The sequence below is a fragment of the Saccoglossus kowalevskii genome, chromosome 10 (genome assembly GCF_978046115.1).
Source record: "Saccoglossus kowalevskii chromosome 10, keSacKowa6.1, whole genome shotgun sequence".
Taxonomy (NCBI): domain Eukaryota; kingdom Metazoa; phylum Hemichordata; class Enteropneusta; family Harrimaniidae; genus Saccoglossus; species Saccoglossus kowalevskii.
In genome coordinates, this window is record NC_140650.1 from 20,276,479 (window position 1) to 20,289,095 (window position 12,617).

General features: G+C 35.0%; 1 protein-coding gene and 1 long non-coding RNA gene across 3 annotated transcripts in view; one reads left to right on the plus strand and one right to left on the minus strand.

The window, feature by feature from the left end:
- Window positions 1-9,600, plus strand: part of LOC100375485 (triacylglycerol hydrolase DDHD2-like) — a 29,645-nt gene extending 20,045 nt beyond the window's left edge. For both annotated transcript variants that reach the window (XM_085504345.1, XM_085504346.1), the window contains 5 exons: window positions 2,716-2,882; window positions 4,340-4,445; window positions 6,316-6,516; window positions 6,927-7,065; window positions 7,834-9,600. In XM_085504345.1, the coding sequence (XP_085360471.1) occupies window positions 2,716-2,882; window positions 4,340-4,445; window positions 6,316-6,516; window positions 6,927-7,065; window positions 7,834-7,969 (749 nt within the window). In that variant the 3' untranslated portion in view covers window positions 7,970-9,600. The remainder of the gene's footprint in view (window positions 1-2,715; window positions 2,883-4,339; window positions 4,446-6,315; window positions 6,517-6,926; window positions 7,066-7,833) is intronic.
- On the minus strand, window positions 5,204-6,119 carry LOC146737948 (uncharacterized). Its single transcript, XR_014930714.1, has 2 exons — window positions 5,854-6,119; window positions 5,204-5,377 (listed from the first exon to the last, which is right to left on the minus strand). It is a non-coding gene; the product is annotated as an uncharacterized LOC146737948 (long non-coding RNA).
- Window positions 9,601-12,617: the final 3,017 nt, after the last annotated feature.

Genomic DNA, 12,617 nt, shown 5'->3' on the forward strand with positions numbered 1-12,617 from the left:
TATCAGCATACTCAAATTCATATAACACTCGTGATTATTAATCCACAGTCGCTATTATGTCATACTTTGCAAGTTAATTGATGGTTGAACTGATGAGTAGCTTCACAGAATGCCATGCTATATTGTAGTTAGTGTCATAGATCTTGTGATTTTGGTACTGACAATGATTATCAGAATCGATCAGATCATTATCACAATTCAAGCAGTCAAAACATACTGCAATCACTTATTTCCAAAATATCGCTGTTGCATCTCCTCATCTCATGTACATTTTTAAAATGGTCAATTGAGTACTGGACTGACAGTGTTACCACTCTCATAAAATTCATGCACTAACAGAATTAGGATGCCCTCTAGTGACAAAGTTATCATGAAATGTAGACTGATGTTGATGGGTGATGTTGTACAGTAAAATCTGTATTAGAAGCCGCATCTCCAATATAAGATGCACCCATTCTTTTTGAACAATTGAGAACAAAAAATTCACCATTTCTCAAATGTGTAGATGCTCTAATTGAAGCAGCATCCCCTCTGTGTCATTGTACCATTTTAATAGAAGCCGTAGCTTCTAATACAGATTTTACAGTATTCATAGTGACAACCTTGTTCTTATTGTAAAGACGTTTGTTGTCTAAAATAAAGAAAAAACATCAATATGTATTGACAAACGACTACTGGTAATCATTGAACAATAGCATTGCTATTAATAACCACCTCCACGTCATATTATTTCATGGCTTTAGACACCAGTGAACTATTTTATTCGTATTTAACATTCGCTAATATTTTGTTTTGTATTTTGCATGGCATTTCTCCTCCTAATTCATAGCTGGTAGGTTTTGTTCACATTTTGTTTAACTGTTTATGCTTTACTGAGTGGCTATTATTTAAACTTTTCCGAAAACATTTGTGGTGTATTATTATTTTGCACATTTTCATGCATTTTTTGATAATTTTTTCATTAATTTTAGACCATATCGATATAATTTTTCATTGGACTAAGTTTGTCCAAAAAATATATGATGCAAGTTTTTGAGAGACATTACAGCCGGTCTGAGAATTATTCGGACAGTCAGTTAGCAAAATGACTTGCAACTTTGTAAAACACTTTGGTCTTTGCCCAATCTTGACTTGTCGGCGCCACTTGATCGACCAGCGTGTGGTTTGGGATTACTATCTCATAGGGGTTGTCAGCATGGTGAAGTGCAAGTATTATCCAGCGTGCATTTACAGAAACCATTCTTTATTTTCTAATATTTATATTGTAATTATTTGTAAGTTGGGTGTTTCAACACCTCGCTCATTTAATAGTCAGTTGTGACTGTTACAAATTTGGACTAGACATAATAAGGTCATCATACCCTCGTCATTTTCAAACTGCAGTTAAAAAAAGATTTGCTCAAGGAAGGCATCTTTGATTTGACAAAGTCCATCAAACCGTTATAATCAAGTTTTCCGTCCATGTATCCCTGACGTACTCTCCCACCTCGGTATAAAATCTGAATTTGATACATAATGCACAAGTACCCTAATGTGAAAACAACTTTTAGTTTGACTCAAATCTGTCACGAAATTGCAGCGCGTCCAATGCTAAGAAACTTTACTTTTTAACCTTCCCTCCAACGACAAGTTCATTAATACCTGGGGTTATGTTGTTTTGTAAATTGCGCTCTGTCAGGTGGACTCGTATGGTTATATATATATAATTTAAAATAACAGTTTGAATGCATATACAACATATAACCTGTTAATGTATGGAAACCAACGCGTGTCGTTTTATAAACAGCATTTTACCTGCATCTAGCAAGATAATGGAATGATCCCAATCGTGGGCGTGCCAATACAACGGTGCCATCAAGTCTAGATTAGACCCAAGTGTTTTGCAAAGATATATTGCTAACTGACTGTCCGAATAATTCTCAGAACGGCTGTAAAGATTACAAAGTAGTGATCATACAAGATATGAACTGAGATATTGACCTAAGTGTCAATTTTAGATATTTGTACCCACTTTTTTTATACTTCTTGCTTTTTATTTTAAATTTTTTTATTTTTTTTTTCGTCTTTCAATTAATTGTGGAGGTTAATAATTTGGTGCCAAAATACCAGTCATTTCGAAGACAACTTTTTTTGGAAATCTAAACTCCATAAATCTAAATCGTAAAACCTTGAAATAGATATGCCTAAAACTTATGGCTTCAAAATTGACATCACTTTCTTGTTGCTTCTTTGTTGTGCATGTACCTGAACCTTTGCAGCATATTCTTAGTAATAAAACAATTGAGGACTAGACTCGTGTATTTCAGCCAAGTTCAATTGTGTGAGTCTTGCATGCACAGTCGATAAAAAATGTTTTAAATGTGGCTTTAAAAATTACCAACTTGGCATAGTCTTTCCCTGGTATTGATCTAATAGCATGATAACCCCTTTGCCATAATTGCAACCTTACCCAGAGTTACCTAATATTGCTGTGGAAGCATGTAGTTTTATTGTCATCTGCTGGTCTTTGTAGTTTGATAACCTACTTGTGTGGCTTTGCTAAGTTTCCCCACAAAATATTACCTGCTGAAATCGTCCACTGATCGTCAAAATAAACAGGAAAATAGTTTCAGCAGACAATGTGTTAAACAAATGCATGTCGTGAATTTACGGAAACTGACCACGTAATAAGATTATTTGATGTTGACAACAAACACAATTTTTGTTTTTTGGCAGGTACTGGTCAACCTTTTGTAAAGTATCCCCAGCTGGATTTCCTGCCGTCATGTTTCTTTGCACTTGGTTCCCCTATCGGGATGTTTTTAACTGTCAGAGGAGTTGAAACTGTAGGAGATGATTTTAAACTACCGACATGTGATGCGCTGTTTAACATCTTTCATCCGGTAAAGTGTACTTTTTTTTTATTGCTCCATTTACAGGAAATTTTATGACTCTCTGAATGTGTACTCACACTAAAATGTTTTTGGGGAAACTGAATTCTTCATTATTATACATCTAGGGCTGAAAACAATAAAAGGTTATTGACGTCACATTCAACAATTTTTCTTTGTTTACACTGAATGCTATAGCACACAACGAAAATAAAATCCTCTCACTGATCGCAAACATTCGTCAGCTTGTTGACTGCTAGGAAGCTTAGTCTACGAAAATAAAAAAAAATTGTGACAGTATAGGTGACAAATATATTTCTATTAAAAATATACACTTATTATATATTGCACTTTATCATTTTACCAAATTGCAAATTCCATAACTATAGTAAGATTTTTTTCAAGATCACTGTATTAAATGTAGGATTTTTTGGTTGCGTCCGTGAATTTCACAACTACTGTAATATGATTAATTATTCACTGGGTTTTAATTTTGTATATTTCGCTGACTGGAAAATGCACTAAATTAAAACCCAGTGAATACTAGTATGTAAAATTTAGCATAGAACACATTATCTAAATGATAAAACCGTGAATTTAAAACCCACTGAATATACCGTACTCGACCGCGTTAGCGCCCATGCCCGGGCAAGCGCCCACCCCCCACTTTTGCGCAATTTTTATATTTGGGGTCACATTCGGCAAAGCGCCCACCCCTTCAAAATGCAACTAATTACCATGTCGTTTATTCGCTGAAATCAATTCCAACAGACCGTACTTCGACATCGATAATTCCCTTCCGCATTGCGTTACCGGAAAGTTTGCGTCAGTACAACACAGCATTCTGATTGGCAAATAACCGACTTGACCCATTAGGTCAAAGGACGCTGCTTCAGGTCAAATGCAAATGCATCATGGCGGAAAGTGATTTTCATCGAGATTTTGCGTACGATCCAACACCTTCATCAGTGGAGATAATATGACAATTTTGACTTCGACTGTGTTCCAACAGACTCAAATGTTTTTAATTTCGTAAATTCTGGTGGTACGTAATTAATATTGTAATAAAATGTGCATATTTGTTGTGATCATTTCTGTTTCTTCATTGTGAAAATCAATGACGACTCAACTAATTTCGTAATTTGATTTTCCCTCAAAGACGTAATCTGTCACTTGATGAATCAAATTTTTAATTTGCACTCTTTTTCGAGGGGGGTGCTCGGGTAAGCGCCCACCCCTAAAAAATCATGATTTTCTGAGTTGAGGCCCCTGGGCGCTAACACGGTCGAGTACGGTACCTGAAATGGTAAATCAGCGAAATTTAAACCCAGTGAAAATTTTACAGTTTTGTCACGGCAAATCTTTTTGCATCATTGGTGTGTCATATTACCATAGAGGACACACTGATTAGAGGATACACTGATTAGAGACTTTGCCTACTAATTGCTGCATGTTATTGTACATTTTAGTTTGATCCTGTTGCGTACAGAATAGAGCCTTTAATAAATAAGGAAGCTATGAACTACAAACCTGTGTTAATGCCTCATCATAAAGGAAGAAAACGACTACATCTTGGTAAGTCATGATTTCTTTATTCTATGCTGCTAGTCAGGAATGTGCTGCATCAGACAATTCTAATAGAATCTATAAAAGGACATGGAAGACTTAAAAAAAACAAAACAATTACCATATTTTCTCTATTATTTATCCATTCGCTATGCATGCTATATATAGTCAATGTCTATGTTCAAAATATTTCATACTTTAATAATCTACTATACAATATATATGCAAATTTTGGTTTGTGTTTGCTTCTATTGGAGATGTGCTTATAATAGAGGAAATATGCCATAGTTGTCATGTTCGATATAAATCTCACCCAAAACATGTAAAATACAATGTTTATTTACACGATATGAAAATAAAATCCAGCGAATATACGTTTTTTCCTATATTTTACAATCAACTCATCAAACATCAGTGAAAATAAATTCCATGCAAACAACCTAAAAATCAATCTGATTAAAATCTGATGTAGTGTACGGGCTTCAATTATTTTGGCTATAAACTTATTTTAATTTTATTTTTTATTACTTTTGTTATTAATGCCCTTTTATTTTACTTTGATTTTGTGATTTTTTTTAAATTCTGCCCTACCTACATCTGATCCGACGCCTATGTAAGTCCCGTTCAAATCTCGCGTAAGTAACAGCCAATCACAGCCCCCCTTTTATACAGGCTGTCGGTTGCTTACTTTTCAGTGTAGCGATACTCTACGGGCAATCTTTCTGTACATTATATTTTGCCCACTTGAATAAACCATTAATAGAAAATTGCTAGTATATTTTTATTTGCAAAAGAAATTCCTCAGCATTTTACAATTTTTGTCATTACATTGAACATTTTTTTTACTTCCAACAAATGTGTACACTTCCAGATACATCTTCGCCAGCCAAGGTTCGTTCATTCAGTCATCGCTTCAATTTTACATCACTGAGCATAATTATCTAGAATGGAAGCAAAAAAATAAGTAAATCGTAATGATTAGAACACTGTAAACAGCTATAGTAAACAATGCAAACTGATTTTAAATTGTATAACGGTCACCGGCCCACGGCATCGACGCAGAAAATTGGATCAATTGCGATGTGTTCCAAATAAAAAATATTTTATTCCAGTCCAAATCAGCTCAATTACTTTAATAAAGAGTTATTGTATAATGTACAAAATGTTGATACAATTTGATGAATATTTACAGCTACGGCTTCAATACCGTAGACGATGTTGGCCCGATCTTCAACAAAACATCACCCGTCTCCAGGGCAGGCGACTGGAAAAAGACACTGGTGTTCGGTCGAAACGGTGGAAACAAAATCGTCACTCCCAGAATAACTATGCAAAATAACGATCTAAAGTCGAACCATTCGAGCCACAATATTAACATAAAAATGACTTTCGTTGCATTTGACAATGATAAACTTACCGTAAAGCCGTGTTATTCTCGGTCGCTAACGTCGGTATAATCCGCCATTTTATTTGAGTGTTTGCCACCCGACTCCGCCCGGTGACGTCATCATGTGCGCTATAGAAGGAGGTCTGTGATTCGTTGACTAAAATCGTCGATAGTGGGTCTCGTTGAAATCTCGTTACATTGGCATCGGCTCAGATGTAGGTAGGGCGGAATTAAAAAAATCACAAAATCAAAATCAAAGTAAAATAATAAAATAAAATAAAATAAAAGGGCATTAATAACAAAAGTAATAAAAAATAAAATTAAAATAAGTTTATAGCCAAAATAATTAAAGCCCGTACACTACATCAGATTTTAATCAGATTGCCTAAAAATCTATTCAGCGAAAATTAATTCCAGCTAAAATAAAGTATTTTACAGTATTATATATTTACAAATTAATCAATTGTTGTTCCACTTAAATCTTTTCTGCAGAGCTAAAAGAAAGCCTGAGTACATTTGGTGCGGATTTGAAACGAGGTTTAATTGATTCCATGAAAAAAACATGGAAAACTATCCACGAGTTTGCAATCTCCCGAGCTACAACTGCGGAACCTACCGAAGAAGAAATGGAGAAAATAGCCGATCAGTTAGAACAGGAACAAGCTGAGAAACAATCAGACATCAGCTCATCGGGTAAAGAATGGTGTTCTTGATATTCTCTTACCGAATTAATTATGCATCTGCAAAAATCTGGTCAGCTGTTAACATGTTCGACATCACCATCAACTTGACTTTGTTGATTTCCCTTAAAAATTGAGAGCCTTGTTTTGCTTTCATAATTACGAGGCAGTTCGCGAGGTTCTCTTTCAGACTTGTTATTTGTGATAATTACCTCAATTCTCTATTTTTTCTCTAATTTTTTTGATCTTTTTTGATGAAAGAATATTCAAATTGCTTTGATATTTGATATGTACTTGTTGACCGCTATCAGATTTATTCATTTTGTGACAATACCTTCAATTCTCAAAATCGATTATCAATATTGAAGCAATTCATACCTGAAAAACAATTTGTTTTGTTTTTTATTTATTTATATCTTACAGAATCTTTTGAATTTCTTGCTGATGAGTTAAAACTTGGTATTCTCAATAAAGGCAATCGCATCGACTATGTTTTACAAGAAAAACCTATAGAAAGTTTTAATGAATATTTATTTGCACTAGGAAGCCATGCATGCTATTGGTAAGTAATAACAATGAGAAAATTCTATTGTTGTATATGATAACAATAAGAAATTGCTTTTGTTGTATATAACAATAAAAAAATTGCTTTTGTTGTACATGATAACAATAAGAAATTGCTTTTGTTGTAAATAACAATGAGAAATTGCCATTTTTGTATATGATAACAATGGGAAATTGCCATTTTTGTATATGATAACAATGGGAAATTGCTATCGTTGTATATGATAACAATGGAAAATTGCTATTGTTGTACATAACAATGAGAAATTGCCATTTTTGTATATGATAACAATGGGAAATTGCTATTGTTGTATACGATAACAATGGAAAATTGCTATTGTTGTATATCAAAACAATGAGAATCTGTTATCATTACATAACAACAATACATCATAACAATTTCTATCGTTATTCTATTGTGCACCTTAATCCTCTGTGTCATGTGATATTTACAACTTCTGCATGAGCAAGGCTTCAGGGGTTTTACTATGTTTTCCATATTCAACTGCAATTGGTGTTCTATCAGTGTTAAAACTGGCTGAGAATCTATTTGATAAGATTCTATCATATAATAGCGAGTGTTACATTCAGTTCACTTTTATCATGCGGCGACCATTCCTGATTATTTGCATTCATACCTTCCAATTGATGGAACATATCAACGGGGAGGTGAAAGTAAGACCTGGAACACAAGTTAGCCGGCAATGGCTCTTACATGATAAAAGTGAAATGAACTCGCCCAATCAATATTATTGCTACTTTTCAGGGAATCAGAAGATACAGTTTTAATGATCTTAAAAGAAGTTTATGCTCTCCATGGCATTTTACCACAAGCACAGGGTCCGGATAAAAAGAGGCCATCACAGACACCACCAAAGAATCCTGTCTTACCTCCACCTTAGACCTCAACCCTGTTACTTATGAAAGGACATTTACACAGTGCTTAGTGCATATGAAGCTGCTTACTCATTGGCTTAGGAGAGTCACATGACTTTGGAGCAGCCAATCAGCTTGAAGGGTTGATCACCTGTTAATCAAAGTACCACAATTTTTAAATTTTAAGACAATAAACATAACTTTTGATTAAGGGAAAAGCTGCTTTCGCTGCATTTTATAGATCTTGTTTGCGCTGTTGAATCATGACTCATTTGAGCCAATGTAGTTTTCGAATCAATAGCTATTTATTTTATTAGAATGTATTAATTAGACTTTATAAATATGTTCAGTACTGTAAATGCATTAAATTTTCACTGGGTTTTAATTTCACCATTTTCAATGATAAATATTCCTGTGAACATGTAAAATAGAACTCATTGTTTCCCTGGTAAAGTTGTGAGATTTAAAACTCAGTGAATATGCTCAAAATGTCAAAATAGTTAAATTAAATCTCTTTACAGTATTTGATCATAAATCATTCCTATAGTACAAAAACAAGAGTACCGATATTTAGTTAAGTTATAATTATTTCATCATTAAATTGATTATAATATACTAAGCACAAACAATGTGCAGGTGACAAGTCGTTCACATCTGAAGGAGAAAGTTTGCTGATGCAGTGTCTAAATTTCTATGTATCATGTGTCCTGGTTTATGTATTGTCACAGTAGATTGCAAGCTTCTCTCTCATGTACAAGTTGACCTGCTTATAAACATGCTGTGTCAGGCTGCATTTTGTTAATGTTGACCCAAAATATCAACTTTAGTTGATATTCATAATCATATTCGCAATCATAATCAATTCCCAGTCAACAATAGTGTATCTGAATATCTACCATCATATTTGTCTTAAAAGCACATTTATTATGGTAGATCTTAAAGTACATCAACCTAACACTAATCCAGGTCCATGCAATCCTAATAGAATAATAAGAATAAATATAACATCATCCTGGTGCACTATAGAATACTTTATTTCCGCAATTTTTGAGTGAAAATGAAATCTAGCGAATATACTTTTTTTCCTATATTTCACATTCTCCTCATGAAAAATCTGTGAAAATAAATTCCATACAAAACACCCAACAAGTTTTCAGCGAAAATTAATTCCAACGAAAATAAAGTAATTTACAGTACCTCTAAGAGAAGTACATGTCAGTCGCACCAGTTCACAATTTTTTTAAAACAAATGTGCTTTTTAAGATTTGGCGGTTGTGTACTTTATCTTCGCTAGAATTAATTTTCGCTGAAAAGGCTTTTTGGACGTTTTGTATGGAATTTATTTTCACTAATTTTTGACGAGTTTAATGTGAAATATAGGAAAAAAAGTATATTCGCTGGATTTTATTTTCACGGAATCATCCCTTCAGCGAAAATAAAATTCAAGTGAAAATAAAGTATTCTACAGTATGAAATAAGATGCTGAAAAGCCCTCTCATGTACAAATAAACAAACTTGTAGTGTTTGTTTTCATCTTTACTGTTCACGACTACATGCAAGTAATATGCGACTATTTTGTATATAATTCAGTAGAGTTGCATATTAATGTCTTTATTTCTGATCATCTTTCTGATAATAAATATCTAATCCGATGCAATCTTGTCTTGCTTGATTTACTTTAACTTTCTCTAAAACTGCAGTACAGTGTTCATACTGACCCATAATAAAATGCATTGATCTGATTGGGAGCAGGTTTTAACGGCACGTCCAATGAACCGGTCACATAGTGGTTGTCGCATCATACTCATGATCGGTAGACCCAAGTTCAAATCTTACCATCAAAGGGTCGACCCCCTACCCTGGGTGAGAGTGTCAGACCCAATGGGAATGCCAATTCCACTGGCCGAGATTCATTCACTAATGCATGCAACTTTGGGGGAACCTTGGTTAAGGTCCGCAGGTGCTTGTGTTCAACCAAGCCAGCGCATTAAAATAGACATTTGACAGTGAGATGGCCACACAGCCCTGTCATGTAGTCCCAAATATGACTTTGGTGGCAAAAATACACTGTGTCAGCACTTGCAATTTACAAAATAAAAAGTTGGGAGAGACACTCAATGTCGCCTGGCACAAATAAAAACTATAAAAAAAAAAAACTACGTCCAATCAAAGATGGCCTAATGCAGGATAGGGCTACTTTTTTTCCCCCCCATAATCAGTGAACCCGATGAGGTGGACAGAAACGCGCGTTTTTTGCTCTAAATGAGATCTATTGCTTAAGAGTGTACAATCTAAACTTCATCTGCCAAAGAATGGAGATGAGGGAATGGACAAATAAACAAGTCATTGTCAATGACACGTCCCCGTTCCGTTCATATTTGAGTGACATATACATTCAAAGCAGATCATGACCGAAATGCACCTGCATACATGTATGTACAACACATTGTGCTAAATCTGAACAAAATCCATCCATGCATGACTGAGATCCGGTTCTGGAATTGTGAAAATACGTGATTTTGATGCATTTTCGGCCTTAAAATGGCCATCATTTCGCTATTGTTAAGCAGATCATGAAACAAAGGCACATATCTATTTGTGACATGATGTACCATGTGTGTGTGAAGTTTGAACTTGATCAATCCAGACATGTCTTGGATACGGATCCAGAACTGAATTCTTTAACAAAATGGCCGCCAGTCGGCCATTTCAAACTTGATCCGAAAAAAAAAAGACGTGCATCAAGGTCCTATTATGTTTAATGTATGTACCAAATTTGAACAAAATCCATCCATGCATAACTGAGATACGGGTCCGGAATGGTGAAAATGTGCGATTTCAATGCATTTTCGGCCTTAAAGCGGCCTCCATTTGGCTATCGTTAATGAGATCATGAAACAAATGCACATACATATTTGTGACATGATGTACCTTGTGTGTGTGAAGTTTGAACTCTATCAATCCAAGCATGTCTCGGATACGGAGCCAGAACTGAATTCTTTAAAACAAAATGGCCGCCAGTCGGCTATTTCGAACTTGATCCGGAAAAAAAAATGACGTGCATCAAGGTCCTATTATGTTTAATGTATGTACCAAATTTGAATGAAATCCATCCATGCATAACTGAGATCCGTGTCCGGAATGGTGAAAATGTGCGATTTCAATGCATTTTCGGCCTTAAAGTGGCCGCCATTTGGCTATCGTTAATGAGATCATGAAACAAATGCACATACATATTTGTGACATGATGTACCTTGTGTGTGTGAAGTTTGAACTTGATCAATCCAGACATGTCTCAGATACGGATCCAGAACTGAATTCTTTAAAACAAAATGGCCGCCAGTCGGCTATTTCGAACCCGATCCAAAAAAAAAAAAGACGTGCATCAAGGTCCTATTATGTTTAATGTATGTACCAAATTTAAACAAAATCTGTCCATGCATAACTGAGATCCGGGTCCGGAATGGTGAAAATGTGCGATTTTGATGCATTTTCGGCCTTAAAATGGCCGCTATTCGGCTATCGTTAATCGGATCATGAAAAAAATGCATGTGCATATGTCCCATATAATGTGTGATGTATGAGTGAAGTTTGAACTTAATCGGTCCATGCATGTTCGAGATACAGGTGATCACGGACGCACGGATGCACGGACGCACGGACGGACGGACGGACGCACACAGGGCAAACCATAAGTCCCCGTTTTCGGACTACGTCCGAACGGGGACTAACTAGGCTGTTGAAGATGTTAGAGAGAAGCTACTGCTGATCTGCACTGGCTTGGAAGATGAATTCTGATTGGCTAAAAAAACAAAAAACTTGTGGCGTTGAATGCACGTTCATTCTCAGTAATGTTATGCAAATTAGAAATTCAAACTAGCTAATCATTTACAACCTTCCGAGCCAGTGCAGATTAGCCCAGAAGCTACAGTCCATAGTATTTTGGATACAATAGGCTTTGCTTTTAATCATTTTAAGTAATAAAGGATGTTCCACTGACAAATTACCCAATTAGAATGCACAGATTTGTACATAAAATAAATTATTTGAGTTTTACAAATGCATTACAACTGTGTCTCAAAACCCCTAAAATACAAGTTATATGAAAATCTGTTGAACGGTACACCAGAATTAAGCAAGTGAAAACACTTAAAATTTGGCAATATGCAAATTAGGTAAATATTATGCACAGATTCCAGCCAAAAACTAATCAGGTCTGAAGATTATCTCAGAACATCTATGTACCAAGTCTCAGTGAAAAGATAAAGTAATGTGGCCAAAAGGCAAGTTGGTTTCAACTTTGTCATCTTTTAACTGATCACGAATTGAATTATGACACTTGAAACATGCAATAACTGCAAAAACATTCCATTAAGATAGCCGAGCTGGTCAGTCAGACTAGAAGTTCAGCAGTACGACAGATGCATTCCTTGCATCATAAAATACAGTACAATGTGAAAATCTATGTTTACTATCACTCCACGAGGCTTGCAGAACGATGACAAGACACAAAATTCACTGCATATTATTTTAATTCTGCTGGAGAAGGTGTGTGAAATACATGACAAGTTAAAACAAGAGTTATGCAATTAGAACTTGAATATGTAATTACAAGTCTCAAAGTTGGTAAAAAGTGGTCAGTTATGACTGTGTAGCCACTAAATAAGCAGATAT